Below are 19341 nucleotides of genomic sequence, written 5' to 3'. Positions count from 1 at the left end.
GCAAAATTGACATCTTGTCTTCCCAATCTTTATCAAAAACTTGTACATCTCAGCTGTGTTCTGCACTTTGTTTTGGTTGTACATTAACCATAAATAGTAGAGGCACTACGCTTTCCTGTTGAATCAGATCTCTGTCTTAGAGACACACAGGCCTCTTTCATAAGAACAGAAGCATTCCTTAATGTCTTACTGCCTGGTGCAAATGTTTAGAACGTATGAGGCAGAAAATATATTTAAGGCACATTGCACATTTTACCTACTGTAATTTACCAAATTCTTCATGGCCACAAACACCATTAAACTCCCTCTGAGCTGTCCTGAGGTTATGAAGCTTAGACTTCCAAAGACAGAGATGATTGCCTCTCCTGTTGCTATGTCCAGCTAACCTCATTAGTCTCTGTTCCTTCACTGCTGGGTTTTGTGGAAGGTGAGTTAGTGTGTATTTCCCAGGTTAGAGAGTGGATTGGAGGAGTGAGCGAGGTGATGAATTGAGTTGTGGGGAAATCTCTGGAATTTGCTTCAGAAATTAAGAATTAGGGAACTGAATCCCCATCTAACATGGGTCAAAGCCCATGATGGGTTGGGGGTTTGGGAATCCAAGTGAATTGAGCCTGATGTTATAGGACACAATAAATATTTGGAATCAGATGTCAGTACAAATGGCATGATTATGCACCCAATTAAATACGTGGCACTTTTCCACTATTTTACCTAATCTACTTGATGCACTTATTAGAATAGAGTGTGCTCCTAATGTGTTTCTCTTCAGCTTTGTTTGGGAAATTTGTCTATGAATTTGTTCATGGATCCCTTGTGAAACTCAGCTGTTTAATCAACCTTGCCAGTAACTTGTTTCATTAATAATAATAATAATAATAACAATGAAAATGAATTTATACCCCGCCCATCTGGCTGGGTTTCCCCAGCCACTCTGGGCGGCTTCCAACAAATTATTATTATTACTAAACCAGAGCCTCTTGGGCTTGCCGATTGGAAGGTCAGTTCAAATCCCCACAATGGGGTGAGCTCCTGTTGCTCTGTCCCAGCTCCTGCCAACCTAGCAGTTCAAAAGCATGCCAGTGCAAATAGATAAATAGGTACTGCTGTAGCAGGAAGGTAAATGGCGTTTCCATGCACTCTGGTTTCTGTCACGGTGTTCCGTTGCGCCAGAAGCGGTTTAGTCATGACCCGGAAAGCTGTCTGTGGACAAACACTGGCTCCCTCAGCCTGAAAGCAAGATGAGTGCCGCAACCCCATAATCACCTTTGACTGGACTTTACTGTCCAGGGGTCCTTTACCTTTTACATTTTAACTTGCAAACAATACCTTTGCCTCCTATTGCTATCCCTTCACCTGTACAAATAGTTGAAAGCTGCACAATCGTGCATGACATGGACTCTAGTTTGCATGGCTTATGCTTGGGTACTGTGTGCCCTTAAGGTAACACTAAAGCAAGCACACTGTCACCATGGTGGTTTTCCACTGGAGATATGCCAAAATGAGTGTTCATTATGTTACAAGCAACTTTAGTACTTTTAGTGATTGGTGGGTAACTATGCTTAAGTAACAAGCAATTCTCTCAATTCACTGACTTTGTTTTCATGTCTTGTTTCCACAAGATGCTAATTTGTTCAGAAAGTTAACTTCCTCATTGACATGACTGCTGGGGGGTTTTAAAAAGCAAAAACATCTTAATAATTTCTGAAATGCCGTTTAGCCTGGTGTGTGACTTAGCTGGGACAGCACTTCTTTTTTCTTTTTTTAAGACCTTGTGACTTCTTTCACAAGCTATAGCCTTCAGCATTCTGTTCGCAGAAGCAATATAATTTGTTGCCCCACCTTCCAACTTCCTCCTTTAAAATCCTATTTCAAAACTAAGCTAGTTTTTCCAACTTGATAAAATCTCAAGGGCTGCTGGAGGAAAGGGCAGAGGTTAGAAGAACACCTGCCCATAATTGAGCCTGGCGCAATGGGTCAGTATGTCGCTGTTAACCAGAAGGTTGGAGGTTCAATCCCACCCAGGGATGGGTGTGGGCAGAATTTCTGCATTGCAGGGGGTTGGACTATATGACCATTGGGATCCATACTCTACAATTCAATGTTTCTATGAATGTTGGCTGATAAGGGCTAATGAGGCGAGTCATGAACAGGTTTTAAATGGAACTAAAAAAGTACAAGTATGGGGTATTATTTCTCGTTCTAATTTTGCATTCTCCCTGTTCTATCTGCCCCATCCCCTTTTTATCCATATAACCTAGTTTCTTTTGGATGTAGTGTTTGCACAGTGTCCATGTCTAACCTGAACCTGTTAAAAGTGTGGTCGTTGTCTTTGGGAATCAACTCTTGCTAACCATTAGCAGATCTTGACTGTTTGGGGCATACTACCCGCTCCTTCTCTCTTTAGCTGATAATAGCACAATTACACTGCAGTCTTCTGCACTGTCTACTCAAAAGCAATTCCCACTGAACGCAGTGGGGCTTACTTAAGGAAACTAGGTGCAGGTTTGCAACCTTAATTAAGCCAACAGGTAGCAGCCTACATGATCTCAGGCAAGGGCGATTATGGAGGGTGTAGACATTTATTAAACAATTCTATACATTGTTCCATAGAGAAATTAAACTTTCCCTTGTTTTTAACAAGGCTAGAGTGAAAGTATCTGGCTTAAATGATGATGAAAGGTGTGGGGGGGGGGTGGTCCATGCCTCAATTAGAACCAGACAAACAGGTAAGGGGGAACAGGGTGGATTCCCTGGAGAGCATATGTAGTGTGGTGCTTTGGGCGACATAAGGGCGCACTTACTTTATGTGCATCCTGGGGACATGTGGTGGGACGCAGGGCAGCACAAAACAAGATGTATAGAAACCAGAAAGTGGGGGGGGCATGCAATGGGCATTTTCCTGATAACAAAAAACAAACGCACATAATCAGGTTGAGGGTTTGAGCGTGTGTATATATTACTGTGGCGCATATGCAGCTGCATGTGTCACTTTAATGGTGTGATCTGGGCCAGAGATGAGAATATAGGTCGGAAGAGGAGTCTCACCTGCGTAGCGGGGTCCCAACCGCAGGAATGTTCAGCGTATGAAAAAACCACACACCCAGGACTTTAAATCTCCACACACACCCCGCCACTACAAGTGAAGAGCACAGCCAATTACTGTCTCTGGTATAAGCGCAGCGTGGCCCTGAGGAGGCCGCCTTGCAGCCGAGGCACCGCGTCGCCACCCTCCCATCCCGCGAGGCGCCCCGCTCCTTCCTGGGGTGGCGCCAAGGAGGAACCCGCGTCGGGACAGGCTCCTTGAAAGACAAGGCCGCGGCGGCATTTCACGGACAATGTATTCGACAGTTCCTTCGGAATAGGCCCGCTTCAACACGCACCCTATCGAGCGGGGGGGGGGGGATATCGGCCCCCGAAGCACTGCAGGAAAGGCCGTGAAGCGCGCCACTGGCGCAAAGAACCGGCTGCCGGGTTGGGCAGGGCCGACGGGGGCGCTCGAGAGACGCCGCCACAAGAAGCTAGTTGCTCGCGCCGCGGCAAAACCCAGGCAGGGCATGGCCGCGTTGTCGGGCCTGAAATGGCGGCCTTCGGCGTGGAATTCGGCCTCCTCGGCTGTTGAGGTAGACGCGTGCCCTGCCCTGCGTGTGGGTGGGTGAAGCGGAGCCTGCCTGGGAGAACTGAGGCGAGGGCCCTTCCTGAGGGGGACCCGTTGAGGTACGGAGAGGGAGGGAAAGGGCAGTGTGTGTGTTTATGTGGGGAGGAGGATCCAATGGCGGCGTCGGGGCTCCCCTCCCGCCTGACTCAGTGTTGATCTTGCGAGTCATGCTCGGGCATGTCGGGCCGCGGTCAGCCAGGGGAGCGAAGCCCGGACTTGCCCCGGACGAAGTCGTAGTCCGGCCGGTAGGCGACGCTCTTCATACTCGACCCCAGGCGGGGCCTTTCGCTGCATTTCTTTTGGAAGCGGCGGTCTAACCCGGGTGAGGAGACGGGCGACCGGAGGGCTTTATGCGGCTCCGCTTGTTGGCGGGGACACCTTGGGGGTGGGGGACGGACATAAACCCGTAACCGCTGAACCTAACCGAAGTTCCTTCTAATCTTCACAGGGAAACGTGCAATACCACTAAGATGGCCTCTACTACCGACCAGCCCATCGAGGGCACATCTGGCAGCAGCCAAACGCGTCCGGAGAAGTTGGTCAGTATTCGGGGGGAGCCTTTCCCCAGGGGACTCTAGTGCAAATGTTAGATTTTTAGGTTTGCAGGAAACCTGCTAGGACCACGCAAACCCGTTTCATTTAAAGGATTTGCCTCTTCCTTTGTGGGTTTTTTGTTTCGTTTTATTATGGTGCTACCGCCTCCCCCCAAACAAAATCTTGAACAGGAACATCACCGTTTAAATCGAGCTGCGTCTTTTTATGTTTCCAGGTTAAACCCAAGCCGTTGCTGCTGCAACTTCTGAAGCTTGCTGGTGCAGAAAAGGAGACTTTTACTATGAAGGAGGTAAGTTACGGTTATTGCAGAGAATATTGTGGTGAAACTTAATATGTAACCTGTAATAATCAATAGAAATTCATATAAAAATGAAATGGCAATTAAACAAAACGGCTTAAAAGCTAAATAGAAGTTTGTCGCTGTAGGTTCTTCTCAGTTCTGCCCTTTTACCTACATAACAACCTTAAGTTCAAGTTCTTGATTGTGCTACGGCTTGATGAGAAACAATTTTAGTTAAAATGTGTATAGTAATACTCTTGAGCTCAACTAGGAAGTGTGCTAGTTGATGTTGTATTACAGAAAAGTGCATTGTTTTATTTTTGCTCTTACAGGTAATGTTCTATATTGGTCAATATATTATGTCTAAACGTTTGTATGATGAAAAGCAGCAACATATTGTCCACTGTGCAAATGATCTTCTGGGTGATATCTTTGGAGTACAGAGTTTTTCTATAAAAGAATGCAGGTAAAAACATTTTTTGCAGCCTGGTATTAAATGCTGAGCACATGTGTTATCTTACTGGCACATTCTTACTTGCCAGATACTCAGTTTTCTACCCTCCACCCCAACACACCAAGTGCTCTCCTTAACCACTATCTATAGCCAAGGTTTGTTCTCTGTTTGGCTTACCATGATGTGTGAACCAGGCCTACATATTGAAACAGCCCTGTTGTATCTAAGATCTTTTGGAGAGTGCTTATTCCTCCTTTAGATGCTCCTATGAGTTGCCTGGTGACTGGGATGTCCAGTTCTGTGCCTTTATCCTGAATCCCACTTATTGTGTCGTCCCCATTCAGTAGCATTGATGTAAAGTAAGCACAGCCTTTATAATCCTTTATTTTTACTTTAAGATTCAATCAGTATCAAATGATCCAGGTTTTTACCTCATGTCTTCCAATTTTTTAAATATTTTGTACACTTTTTGAATGATCACAACTAAGTTTAAATCTAAAATGTTAATTTTTTTATTTCATCCCATGTTTGAGTTATGAGGGTTTTAAATTTCAAAAATTTGACAATTTTGACCTTGCCACCAGACTACACAAAAACCTTAAAAACTCAGCCCAGAATTGAGATGTTTCAAAACTAAAAATACCAATCTCTTCAGAACTTCATGGGCTTTAACATAATATGTCACATGATGGGCTTACTTTAAATTTTAAAGTTAAGTTACAACATTTAAAAATTTAAAGTGATTAAAATTAATATGATTAAAAAGTCCCCAAAAATGTATTGATTAGTTAATATTTCTAAGAGCTACCTGCAAAATTTCATTTTGGGCTCTCAATGGGATCACATTAAGAAAGAAATATTTTGTACATGTTTGCCTTATTGAGTTCTATTTAGGATAAATGGGTCTTCTTAGAGTAAAATATAACAGAATAAACAAGACTTCAAACTATAATATCAGTTACTTCAGGCATTTCTTTAGAAAATTATTCAATTAAAAGGTATCTGAAAAGCTAGTCAGGCTTTTCTTTTAAAAATGTGTTTTAAAGTAGAGGGATAGCTTGCTGTTAGAAGTAACACTTTTAAATAATTATTGTTAGTACTTCATTTCATTTAAATTTTAGATTTAAACTTACTTTTGATCATTCAACAAGTGTACAACATATTAAGAAAATTGGAAGACATGGGGTAAAAATATTGGGTCACTTGATATAATATGACCCTCTGTATTTTATCAGAGGCTAATATACAAATTTTGCTCCATAAGACGCACCTGACCATAAGAGGCACCTAGTTTTTAGAGGAGGAAAGGGGGGAAGCCCCATTTTTGGGGTGATCAGCTCACAGTTGTGCAACTTCTTTTGCAAAGGGGAAACACCCTGTTTTTTTGAGGATCAGGTGAAAGATGGTGGGCTTACTTTGCAAAGGGAAGAAATCCTGTTTTTATGGGGTTCAACTCATAGTTCTGCGGCTTCTTTAGGAAAGGAAAGGGAGCAGTTTCTACAGTTTCCAGACAGATAATCTAATCAGCCAGTCACATGTCGCTGGGAAAACAGCCTCCGTCTGCAGAACATTCAACAATGGATGCCTGGGCAAGGGGGCGGGGCCAGAAAAGGAGCCAGCGATCGACCACACATTTGCTCCATAAGACGCACAGACATTTCCCCTTACTTTTTAGGAGGAAAAAAGTGTGTCTTATGGAGCAAAAAATATGGTAGGTAATTGATAGGGGAAAGATCACATAATTTGAACTGCTATTCGGCATGGGGTGGGTCCAGGTTTTTTTTAACCAAGGTGTCGAAAGCATATAAATATCTAGTTCATAAACTTTAACTTTTTTTTTTTAAGGCAACTACGTTTGATGATTTCTAAAAACCTGACAGCAGTCAGTCAGCAAGGTAAGCTAGTTTGCTATAATGATGCTTTTCTTTATCTTGGATGAGGGAAGGACATGATAATTTTAAGTTGTACAGTAAGGTTGATTTGGGTTGGTTTGACATCACCTTGAGGAAGCTAAGCAGGTCAGTTTCTGGATAGTGTCTGGGTTGGTAACTACCCAAGAACTTCATGTATGCTGCCCTGGGTTCCATGATGGAAAACAAATAAATAGTAAATGGGATAATCCATGTATCCTGTTTCAGCTGTAACTGAAACTATATGGAAAATAATTGCATACATAGATGCAACAGTGTAAATAGGTTTTGATAGATGTAATAATGGAAAAACAATTGGTATAGTTTTTGTAAAATGTGCAGGGATATAAGATATGTAAAATGAACCACGGAAAGAGGAGAAGAGAAGTCACTGATATCTTTAAGTATGCAAAATGTTTATTTGAAATTGTAAAACAGAAAATGTAATAAAAATCATATTTTTTTAAAAAAAACCTAGAACCAACCATCTCTAAAAGGAACAGCTGGGAGTTTGTACTGCCCCACCTAAAATGGATTATTTGGATTGGGATACCTATCTGCTGGGCTTTTCCCAAGAATTATAAATAGGAACAGTTAGGACGGTGATGAATAAGTGGCTAGTAAGAAAGCTGATTTACACATATGTGGGTTGAAAATAGAACTAGTATTCCACTCATTAAAATACCACAATTAAGGTCCTGAACAGATCCAAATGTCTGGATGAACCCAGTCTTCCAGAATCCACCTGCTTGCCACCATGCAATTGTTGTCATTTGTGAATCATATGCACAAATCATACAAAATAGAAGTGTGATTCCCAGTTGTAAACCTTTTCTATCCCCAAATTTCTCAAAATTTGTTCTAGTTGGATTCAGTTTTTAAATGATGAACATAGAAAAGATCTTGAATTTGAGGATTAATTCATGTAAAGCAATAAATAGGCTTCATTGATTTGTCTTATAGGTTATTACAATTTTTTTGCTGTTCACATGTTTGAGCATTACTCCAATGCATACTTTATTCCTGAATTAGGATTTTGAGCAATTTATATTTATGGAATTGCAGTGTATTAATCCGTTTGTTCTTAAATGTGTATTTGAACCTCCTGCTGTCCCTTTTTGGTGACTTCCAATATGCATTTCTTTTTGAAGGCTCTAGTAATTTTAACACATCTGTGAATCAGTCCAGGTGGCAAGTAGAAAATGGAAATACTATAAAGGTAATTTTAATTACACGTTACATTCTTTATTTCCATACTTTGAAGTGTAACATCTGAAACGGTAAAGATTAAAGAGATATCTGAGGGGTTTGGCTTATTTGTTTGCTTTTAATTAAACAGGAATCTGTACAAGAATCCAGTGAAGCCAGTTCTTCTAGGAGAAGAGCACACAGTGAAACAGGTGAGCACAGCCTTCTGCTTTATTGGTTTCAGTGCTTATAGTAGCTCAGGTATCCAAAACTCAAGTCAGTGATAGAACACACATAGTTAAATGTTTGTGAGAAGAGTGACTTTTTGCTGCTTCAGGCTTGAGGGTTGGTTCCCTGGTGTCTTGGTGGAAGCGATTATTTGAAAATCCCAGTAGAGCAACCCTTCAAGCCATGGCCTAAGTTCCACGCCTTCTGTTTTGCACATCTCACTCCAATGTGCTGGGTGATAACTTGTCATAGCTTACCATCCTTTATGAGCAGACATATAGCTGCCAACTTATAACTGGATGTCAGTGTGGGCAAAAAACACTCCTGGATTCCTGCTTTTCCCTAGCTTTTGTGGGGACATAATCCTTATTTCAGCTAGGTTTATCACCCAAGAAACTTGTGAAAACTGAAATCTTCTTGCCCACAAGTGCTTCTGATGTTAGCTGTTTGTATTTGAGTTGCTTGTCAGTTTTCTTCAGCCTTTTGAAATTGTTATTTTAATATTCATAACAGTACTTGTGTACATTATAGTTATTTGCATTTGCCATAATAGCATTGTAGAGGAAGTGATTATTTGCATTTCCCAAATGGGACCTGAGACTGAGAAAGTTATTTAAAGCAAGTGTGCTGTACTGAGAATATGGACCTCACTCATAGATTTACTTATTATCTCCTCTAACACCTGAAATGTACGATTTCCTATGCATCTTTACAGCTGCAGTCCTATATTCACTTACCTGGGTGTAAGCACCATTGAATTAAATGATTTCTGAGTAGATATGTGTCTGATTGTGCTATATAATTGCTGTGCTTGTTACAATGGAATGCCAGTGGCTTCTGTGCAAGCTTCTAACACTATACAGTAAATGTGGAGTGATGAAAATTATATTATTGCAGTGAGAAGTCTTAGGGGCATCAGTACTTTTGGATGCTTTGGGATAACATGGCAGAAAGGAGAGAGAGGGAGAGAGAGACTGAACCAAGAAGTCCCATACCAAAATCAGGAACTGCAAAGCTTGTAGAAGTACAGTGGTACCTCGGGCTAAGAACTTAATTCGTTCCGGAGGTCCGTTCTTAACATGAAACTGTTCTTAACCTGAAGTACCACTTTAGCTAATGGGGCCTCCTGCTGCTGCCACACCGCCACTGCACAATTTCTGTTCTCATCCTGAAGCAAAGTTCTTAACCCGAGGTACTACTTCTGGGTAGCAGAGTCTGTAACCTGAAGCGTCTGTAACCTGAGGTACCACTGTATTTGCTAAGAGGTTGGGGTTTTTTTTAATCCTGCAGAAGAGAGTCCTTTAGAAGATAAGAATGATGAAAGACTGAAACGGCATAGATCAGACAGCATTTCCCTTACATTTGATGAAAGTCTTTCATGGTGTGTAGTAAGCGGTTTACCTTGTGATCTTAGCAACATCAGCAGTTCCACAGGCTCTTCATCAAGTCCGGTAAGTAGTAATGGACTTTCAGGAGGAAACTATTTTCTTTAAGTCTCTCCCGTTTTTTTTAGGTTCTCATTGTGTCTTAAAATTGTATCACCAGATGAAATAGAGGACAGTGCTCCTGCACTTTTCATAGTTGTGTGGAAGAGTGAAATTCAGAAGTTATAGCTTGTCATACAAATTACCTGCTGAAATTACCTGTTCTGCACAGCTGTTAAACAAGCTGGAACCCTGCCCTCTTTTTCACCTGCCCTTCCAGTGTACTGTAGAATTGTCCCCGTGTATACAGAATGTAGTATGCCAGAGCGAAGTTCTCTAGGCTACCCTTCTCTGCAATTTGCTATTCTTCACCTCCCCCCCCAAAAAAAGCAAAATAAAATAAAATGCAGGAAGCATTCAGTCATCTCATGTATTCAGAAACAGTAAGGTCCATTAATGGGTTTTTTATGTGCTAAGCTGTCTAGAATACTTGAACAACTACTGAAAACTATTTGCACCCACGCCCAATATGTTTTGGTCATAGCCTGAATCTTTTCCATTTGGTAATTGTTATGACCATTTTCAACGATGAAACCAAATTCTGCTGAACAGAAATAACAGCATCAGAAAAGAGAGAGTTTCTCTGAATTGCTGACTATTAAAGTTTGAACTTTTCCCATATGGATGACCTTCTTCCAATTATGTAGCGAAATTAGTGTTTGAATACTTAGGTGGGAGCTGTTAAAACAGAATGAGCTCTAAGTGACATTTTAGGATGACATGTGTTTCACCACTACTATTGTTACTGCTAAGTGTTTTCAGAAATGTATAGTACCCTAGTCAAAGCAAATATAAGGATCTAACTTGAAAGCTTAAAATCACTTTGTACCTGCCTGGGTGAATTGAGACACATAACTCATAATGTCCCACTGTGTCAGCCTGTTCATGTAAACCACTGTTCCAGTTTCATCTCTTCAGTGCTGTGGCCCATACCCCTGCATGCTTGCTTGCGCGCGCGCGCGCTCTCTCTCTCTCTCTCTCTCTCTCTAACCCCATTGATAATGTTTTTTTCTGGAGATTGTCATTGCAGCAAAACATTTAACGTGGTGGTACATATTTTTGGTTATCAGAATCTGTTCATATTTGGACAGCTACTAATATGCAGTGATATGTGTCCCATCATAGGAAAAGCTTACCATGCTCCCAAAGGGAGGATTGTTACCAGAAAAATGCCCATTGCATATCCCCGTTTTCCCCTCTCTATTCATTGCTGTGTGCCCTGCCACGTCTCCAGGATGAACATGAAATAAGTATATCCTTACGTCGACTCAAAGTACCACCCTACACATGCCCTCACCTTTCTTCAACATTTAAGCCAGAAACTTTCACTCTAGCCTGCTTAAACAAGGAAAACCTGAATTTCTATATAGAAACTAGGTATAAGATCACTTGTAAATGTATTATTCTTGAGCCTATAGTGTGTGTGTATGTTATATTGCATTGTGAGAATCTTTGGGTCTTCCATAATCCCCGAAGCCTAGGGTCATGTTGGCAGGATGCCCATCAGGGAAGCTCCCAGAATCTGCAACGTGTTAGTCACCCTAGAACAGGGGTCGGCAACCCGCGGCTCCGGAGCCGCATGTGGCTCTTTTACACCTTTGCTGCGGCTCCGGGACGGATACTAGTGAGGGGAGGAGGCACATTGTGCGCCCCGATACTCCCCACTGTGGCGGGCGCTGTACTGGCTGTGACGTCGCATGGGGGCGGTGCGTGCGTTAGTCACGCACCATTCCGACGTCACCTTCCCGCCCGCCCGCTCGCTACATTGTAAGGGGCATGTACGCTGGTCACTGTTTTGAAGGGGAGTGAAGAACACACACACACAAAAAGGTAACTTGTTAATTTAACGTTTATTTCTATGAGGAGGAGTAATTCTGAGGGGTCAAACAAATAAATAATTTTAAAAAGTGACAAAAAAGTTATTTTTATAATGACGAGTTTTGCGGCTCCCAGTTTTTTTTTCTTCGGAAACGGGTCCAAGTGGCTCTTTTTGTCTTAAAGGTTGCAGGCCCCTGCCCTAGAAGGTTGCTCTGTTTGCTCAGGTACTCTACATAAAATCAATCTCCGGGTCCTGCCGGATCCTCTTACCATGTTGACTACCCCAAGTTCTATTTTCAGTGTCAATACTTTGTGTAAACTCTGTCTGGAACTTTGTGAAACATGCTGATCTTCAGGCATTTGACACCCCGGTCAGCCTGACTCCACCTAGTATGTGATGTAACCATGACACTTATCCCAGGTGACCCTGACACTTGCAGAAGAGGGTGTCCTCCTCCATGCCAAAAATGCAAACCTTTAAAAAGATGAGTTTTTCCTTGTTCTGGGTCCTTCACCTCCTGACTAGGGGTGGGGGACGGGAAGAAAAAGACTGTTGCAACAGATAATAAAAGATCAGCCTTGCTTTCAGTAGAATTCTGCCTCGGCTCATTCATCTCTGACTGGTAACAAACTAGTCAGGTTGGAAAATAAAAAAAAGTTACACAGAATTTTGCTGCAATTGATTAGTCTCCCCATACTGACACAGGTTTATTTCTGTTTCTTCAAGCAGCTCTTCCCTTATTTCCATGATTATTTCAACAATGTATTTTATACAGAAATAGGTGGCTATCTATGGAATTCAAAGCCATTAATTTCATTACTGTTAGTTCTAGTTACAAACTTGACTAAAAGGACATTATTACCTCTTCCAGGATCATGACAGCTTAAGTGAAACAGCGGACTGGCTGGATGAGGATTCTGTTTCGGATCAATTCAGTGTTGAGTTTGAGGTTGAATCTATCTGTTCAGAAAACTACAGTATCAATGAAGAAGAATCTGAGCTTACAGAAGACGATGATGAGGTAGGAGATTTAAAGTTAATTGGAATGGTAGTGAAGAAAATCTATGAACACTTGACTCAGACTGGCAGCCACTCGCATCTTAGACCAAAGCCTTTCCAATGACATCCATTTAACTGGAATTGAATCAAAATATGTGCTCTGTCTGCCACTGTCCTGTGGACCTTCTCCAAATATGCTTTATGGGTTTTCTTGTAAGCCCCCCCCCCCCCAAACTGTTACAGTTCCTAAAAGTTTCGGGGAAGCACAAATAGTTATCTGACAAATAGTTTAAAAAAGATGATTATAGAGACTGACTTGAAGTCTTTGTTAAGCTTTCTGACAATTTTTCATACCATCCTCTTCTTTCCCCTCTGCAGTTTTTACAAGTTAGTTGTTTTTGCAAAAAAAAAAAAAAAGTTGCATAATTTCTCAACAGGGTAAATTATGTTGTCCTGTTGATATAGTATTGTCTGGCAGTTGTCCTTTTGATACAGTATTGTCTAGCGGATTCCATTTAACACAACCTTCAAGTATGATTGGAATCAAATGAGTACAGTCCCAATACATATTGAAGCCATTCATGAGTCAATTGATTTTAATGGTAGAGAGGACCACAGTGATCTTTTGCAGTGTTGGAACCAGTTGCATCATAACTCAGTAATTCATGGAAGAGAAATACAATGTTTACACCAGTACAGTTTGTCTCTGGAGTTCTGACGCCTTGCATATTTGTGTAATTGGAATCTAAACATTTTCTTCTATCAGATGTATGAGGTAACAATATATCAGACTGAAGACAGCGATGTGGATTCATTTGATGATGATCCTGAAATTTCACCAGGTGTAAGTAACGTCTTCATTTAGAGTAAATTGCAGCTTTTTAAATTAGATGTTTTTGTATATGCTAGAGCAACATTCCCCAACCTGGCGCCCTCTGAATGTTTGACTACAATTCCAATTAGCCACAGACCGCATGACCACGCTGGCTGAGGCTGATAGGAGTTGAGCATTCCAGATGTTTTGGACTGCAAGGTTGGGAAAGGTTGCTTTAGTGGGTAGGCTATTATGCTGGAAAATGGGTATGTCCAAAGCAAATAACAGTAAAATAGCAGATCAAAAGCAGCGAACATTAGGAATACTGGGTGTGTTGGACAGTAGGAATAGACTGTTGATCTCTTATAATTTATAGGTGTCATACCAATGAGATAGGTCAGATTTGACCAGGCAATGCACAAGAGCCAACTAGTCATGCAACTTTTCCCCAGTAGATGCCAGCTAGACAAAGGGTTTTATGCAGTGTACTACAGTCAAACCTCTGTTGTCGAATGTAATCTGTTCCAGAAGCCCGTTTGACTTCCGAAATGTTCAACAACCAAGGCGCGGCTTCCGATTGGTTGCAGGAGCTTCCTGCTGTCAAGCGAAAGCCGCGTTGGGCGTTTGGCTTCCAAAAACATTTGAAAACCGGAGCATTTACTTCCATTTTTTTGGCATTCAGGAGCTGAGATTTGACTGCAGCACTAGGTTGCTTGGCAGTACAGTATAGCACTGGTGAAATGGTTTGCACCAATGAAACGTTGTTGCACAAAACTATAAGCAAGTTGCTGGTAACTTTGTTGCACATCTTACAACAATTTTCTGCTAATGCAACTGTTCCTCTGTTGAGCAACATAAATTGATAGACCTGCTAGCCCACAATTATATGATGCTGAAGGCTAGTGGGATTGCAGCCCATGCTTCCTATCTTGAGCATCCTTCCTCCTCCCCTTGTGGGTGTAGTAATATCTGCATATGATATCCGGTATTTGTAGTACTTGAAATAGAGCCGCTAAAATCAGTGGACCTAAGCCCTCTGATTTCAGTATGTATTAATCTGGTGATATCACCAATGTTTTTTGACTGTGCAGAGGAGAAAAATGGTTGATCTTTGCTTTTTTTTATTTTGGTAAATGGTAGCTTAACTGTTTCATGTCTAATTTACTACAGGATTATTGGAAGTGCTCCAAGTGCAATAAAATGAACCCGCCTCTTCCACGCCATTGCCCAAAATGCTGGGCTCTTCAGGAAGACTGGCTTCCTGAGAAGAAGACGGAAAAGTCTGTAGAGGGCAAAATTGAAGATGACACACCACTGGATCTCGAGGAGGGCTTTGATGTTCCTGACTGTAAGAAAGGGAAAACACCTGAAGATGAAGCAGAGGACGACTCAGAACAGAGCTCTGACTCTCAGAAAAGTGAGGACTATTCTCAGCCATCTACATCTAGCAGTATGCTTTGTGGAAGCCAAGAAGACTATAAAGAACCTGAGAAGGAAGAGGCTGAAGTCAAAGAAGAAAGCACTGATTTAGTTTTACCCCTTTCTGGTGTGGAGCCCTGTGTCATATGCCAAACTCGGCCCAAAAATGGTTGCATAGTTCACGGAAGGACGGGACACCTCCTGTCATGTTTCACATGTGCAAAAAAGCTAAAGAAGCGGAACAAGCCTTGTTTGGTCTGCAGGCAGCCAATTGAGATGATCCTGCTAACTTATTTTTGCTAACTGAGATACAAGCAGAATTGCTTCAAGAAACCCTACAGCCCTAAAATAAAAGTTTGTACAAAAAATATTGAAAGTTTACAAATATTTTTATACCTTCTTCACAGGATTTTCCTACAAGAGACAACATTGTGCTGAAGCCGATGGGTTTAATTGTAATGTTCACGACCTCCTTTTTAGCACCAGTAGCAAACAGTAAGCCCAAGCAAAGTGATGCATGGAAGCATGGCAACAAATGAACGGATTTAGTGTTTGTGGTGAGATCTTTTTAGTCTTATTCTTCCAGTCCAAATCTTCTGTGTCTAAAAATTGCATTCTTTATTCAGAAGAGATTGAAATTGCAGCATTTTAAAAAAAAGTGTACTAGCTTCCATTGTTTTCAACCATGCTTGAAGACTAGATACATCTTGCATTTACAGAAAAGTGATTTTAGCCAAAAGGCTGTAGGGCAAACTCTGTGCAGAGAGACTGATAATCTCTTAACTCTGGTTAAGGGATCAGAAGCAAGCTGTGGGATTGTGGGTATTTATTTCACCTCCTCTCTGCAATCCATTGCACTATAACTGGTTATTAGCAGAAACAACATTTTTGTCCCTCAAACATGGTTTGAATCCAAGGTAGATGGAAGCCTGGTTAGTCTCCCTTTTTTAAATAAATATTTTACTTAAGTTTTCAAGAATACAAATTAACCTAGTTTCATTCCCCCTTTTATTTGCTTTATCTTCTTCATACATGCTACAGCCCACAGTTTTTGCCTCCATTTGTGTATTTGAAGACTGTGCAGTCATTTGCAGTTTGGGGTGGCAGGTTGTGCCAGTGCAGCTTTGTTAGTGTTAATGTCAGTGTTCGCACATACATGGTTCAGGCAGGAGGAATAAATTTGCTCTGGGGCTAGGTAGAGAGCAGCATTTTAAATGAAGAGCTAACAGATCTCCAGCACTAAATCTCCAGTTACCCTTTCTGGAAGCCTACACGCTTTTACCAGGCCTGCAACAAAGACCATTAGGAAGTGTTAATGGGGGAAATCAGTATTCCTTGGATGATGGAAAATAATAGCTAGTCTGCAAAATCCAGTGAAGTGTGTTTAAAGGGGTTATTTGAATCATAGCCACCATATCTGCATTTCTCTGGTAAAGGTTTAAAAGTCTGTTAAACTGAAATTAAATTTTGTTTTCATCCTCAAATGATTTTTAAATGTATAAATGTATAGTCTCGTTGGCAAGAGACTTAACATTCCATTTTTGCCATTGTAATGGGTTTAGTTCATTTGAACAAAACGTAAAATATTGAAATTCAGTGCAATAAATGTACAAAATTCGAATTTAACAAATCCCCAGTTTTCAGTAAATCTCACTGGTTTGCTTTCTCTAACTGGCTTGTTACCTTCTGTATTTAAATCATGCGATCAAAACGTTTTGTATTTTATGTTAAGGACGTGAGTCTGCTGGATCACACCAAAGGTCCCATCTGCTCAGCATTTTGTTCCCATGGCGGCCAAGCAGGACTTGAGCATAGCAGATTGCTTATTTTGGTTCCTTATTTTTATGCACTGTGTCCTCTTGTATAGGGGCAGGAACGGGTCATGATCTCTCCCAACTACCTGTTTCTGTATCATCAGGAGGGCATCCAAAACACTATTACAAAGGTTTTGCACATGAGATTTCTCCAACTTTGGCTACCATAACAATGGCACTGAATACCAGTATTGTATCTTTTTAGTAAATCGCTGAAAATTGATACCCTGTTCATACCTGAGTACTGGCTTGAGCTGAAGGAAGTTGACACCTGGAGGGGCCACTGGTACCCCCTATGCTGCTCTAGTAACGGCAGAATAAACGTGCATGGAAGTTTGTTGTAATTATAACCAAACACAGAGTCCACCCAGCTGTACTCAGAAGTTAGTCTTGTAGTGTCCAGTAGGGCCCCTCCCCCTTGTGTTTAGGATTGCAACCTCGTGGTACTAATTTGGTATCCTCATTAGGAGGCCTTCATGCATTTTTATGAGGTGCTAATTGGAAAAAGAAGGTAGCTTAGTCCTCTGGTAGAATCAAACATTGAAACCAAGTGGTTCATAAATGTCTTAATAAAAAATTAGCATAATTGCTGGATAGTGAATTGTAATAATCGAATTCTGTTGCATATTTTTGTGCAAGCACAAAGCACATTTAGTTGTTCTCTCTTTAAGAAACGTATACTTTATGTAATACAGTACTTTATTACATTACACTGAAATAACCCATTTTTGATTGTCAAAAGAAGATTGTCCAGTCCATTTGAATGAATATATATATATATATATATATATATATATATATGCACATAAAAGTTTCATCTCAACGCTGCATAAAATATATTAACTAAAACCAAGGAGGTAATAGCAGGCTTCAGTGTGGCAGATTGGTTTTTATCATAATCTGAAGAATAAAGGGGGTCTGTGGGGCATGAAGCAGGCTCGGGTCTGGTCTGTAAATGGGGGACAACAAAGTCATACGTGAGGGCACTGAACTGTGCTCTGCCGTCTGGTATATGCAGTTCCTGTAGCAATGAGCTAGAGCCAGGTGCTGTTGCCTAAAGACCAATAAAGACAGGAAAAAATGTTTGCAGTTTGTCAATATGTAGACCATTTTAATTACACAGTGGAATCTGAATATAAATTTCTTCCCTCCTAATATAAATGTGGAAAGGACCTCAGTGTAAGCGAGTCACTCCTTTAAACACTAGGGTAAGCTTTTGGAAATATGGCATTACCTTTTTAATTCATAAATTGACCTTTAGACATGCGTTTGCTGAATCCGTCATGGAGCCTAGAATTCCATGGCCACATTGCAGAGAAGTATGTGATGCCATATCAGCACAGCAATCCTACTCTATCTTAAATTGCACATTCTGGGGATCTAAAATGCTGCATAGGAGTTTTCACTTCCCTTTCTCTCCTAAGGCCCTGGTCCCCATATGAGGTGTAAGGGGACTAGCACCAGAAGGAAAAACTAGCCCACCCTCCACAAGAGCACAGAACCTGCATGCATAAATGTCTAGGGATTTTGACCATGTTTACCAGAACAGCAGCTTGCAGGTCTAAGACAAGATGACTTACATTAAGTGTGTAGGTGCCAGGCAGGAAGAGAAGATAATATTCTCCATTTTTGTTGGTTCTGTAAGGACATATGTGTCTCCTTCCGACGGCTTCCACTATCACACCTGGAACAGGTTCGTCATTCTCATCCAAAACACGACCTTTTACACCTATGGCAAGAAGTCAAAAGAGGAAGAAGCCATTTCTTTTCGATTTTGGCACGTAACTAGAAAAGTTTTCTGCCAAGGAAGTACAGCAACAGGAGCAAATGGCACAGCCACTTGCAATCTAGTAACAGCCCTTTGTCACCAAATGCATTCTATAGTAACGTGTTTAAACACTTGCTAAAGTATTGTATGCACATTCTCCAAAAGAAGAAATGTTTGGCTGATGTTTTGATTTTTATTGGGGAAGGAAATTTATCTTTAGCTACTTTAAAGATAATAATGGATATAGTGAATTTGTGTAGATGAACAGGGGGGAAACTTGCCTCTCCTCAACATATTCACACAAGAACTAAAACACTTCTCTTGAGTGGAGGCAAAATCACTATTCTTCCTTAGAAGTCTAGAACAAGACTAGCACATGCCTCTACAATTCCAATGAAGTTCTGGACAAAAGCCATGGCAATGCATGTATGGAGCACTGAAGTGGAAGAACTATCTACTGCTTGTACTGGTTAGGATATTTTTTGTTGTTTATTAGGAAAAAAGCTTGACTATCCAATTTATTAAATTTGTAAATTCAAAGTATGGGGGAAATGTATAGACTCAAAACACAGTAACCTAAGGGCAATTAACCTTTTATGGGCCAAGGGCTGTGTTGATCCACAATCCCTTGCAGAGAGCATATCAATGTGGATATGGTCTCTTTTTTAATGTACAAATGGGAGGGGCACGAAAAAACTTTGCATCAAAGTAGGGAACACAGGAACTGTAAAAAAAAAATGTTATATAATAACAAAACAAAAAACTTCTTGAAGTAGGATTGGCTTGGCAACAGTATTATCAATTGAAGGAAATCTTCAAATCAGACAAGAAAATGGATTTGAGAAACAGATATCAAAATTGGAGAAAGAAGTATTAATAGGAAAATATTATCAAAAACAAATTATTATTAGGTTGGCAACTTAAAGTTGAAGAAGTGTAGGAGGTTATGGTGAA

General features: G+C 41.0%; 2 protein-coding genes across 9 annotated transcripts in view; one reads left to right on the top strand and one right to left on the bottom strand.

The window, feature by feature from the left end:
• The first annotated feature begins 1888 nt into the window (after window positions 1–1888).
• MDM2 (MDM2 proto-oncogene) lies at window positions 1889–16474 on the top strand. 5 transcript variants are annotated; one of them, XM_083699365.1, is made up of 11 exons: window positions 1889–1973; window positions 4104–4194; window positions 4425–4499; window positions 4823–4956; window positions 6790–6839; window positions 8006–8073; window positions 8194–8254; window positions 9561–9721; window positions 12445–12594; window positions 13339–13416; window positions 14557–16474. In XM_083699365.1, the coding sequence occupies exons 2-11, from the start codon at window positions 4126–4128 to the stop codon at window positions 15106–15108; spliced, it is 1398 nt and encodes a 465-aa protein (XP_083555491.1). In that variant the 5' UTR covers window positions 1889–1973; window positions 4104–4125; the 3' UTR covers window positions 15109–16474. The 5 variants fall into 5 exon arrangements, with proteins under 5 accessions (XP_083555491.1, XP_083555487.1, XP_083555488.1 ...); XM_083699361.1 differs by lacking the exon at window positions 1889–1973 and adding an exon at window positions 2113–2135; XM_083699362.1 differs by lacking the exon at window positions 1889–1973 and adding an exon at window positions 3171–3714.
• The window catches only part of CPM (carboxypeptidase M), a 35540-nt gene continuing 31657 nt past the window's right edge, over window positions 15459–19341 (bottom strand). For all 4 annotated transcript variants that reach the window (XM_083699374.1, XM_083699372.1, XM_083699373.1 and 1 more), the window contains 2 exons: window positions 18200–18348; window positions 15459–17673 (listed from right to left, as the gene is read on the bottom strand). In XM_083699374.1, coding sequence (XP_083555500.1) covers window positions 17434–17673; window positions 18200–18348 — 389 coding nt within the window. In that variant the 3' untranslated portion in view covers window positions 15459–17433. The remainder of the gene's footprint in view (window positions 17674–18199; window positions 18349–19341) is intronic.

Source organism: Podarcis gaigeae (genome assembly GCF_964106915.1).
Source record: "Podarcis gaigeae genome assembly, chromosome: 10".
NCBI classification, from domain to species: domain Eukaryota; kingdom Metazoa; phylum Chordata; class Lepidosauria; order Squamata; family Lacertidae; genus Podarcis; species Podarcis gaigeae.
Note: the sequence above shows the minus strand (reverse complement) of the source record. Positions and strands in the feature narration are given on the sequence as shown.

Excerpts from the sequence above, each read along its gene's own strand:
- MDM2 (XM_083699361.1), top strand. Across the intron at positions 8,074-8,193 it reads AAAATGGAAATACTATAAAG|GAATCTGTACAAGAATCCAG; the intron begins GTAATTTTAATT and ends TTAATTAAACAG. Across the intron at positions 9,722-12,444 it reads CAGGCTCTTCATCAAGTCCG|GATCATGACAGCTTAAGTGA; the intron begins GTAAGTAGTAAT and ends TACCTCTTCCAG.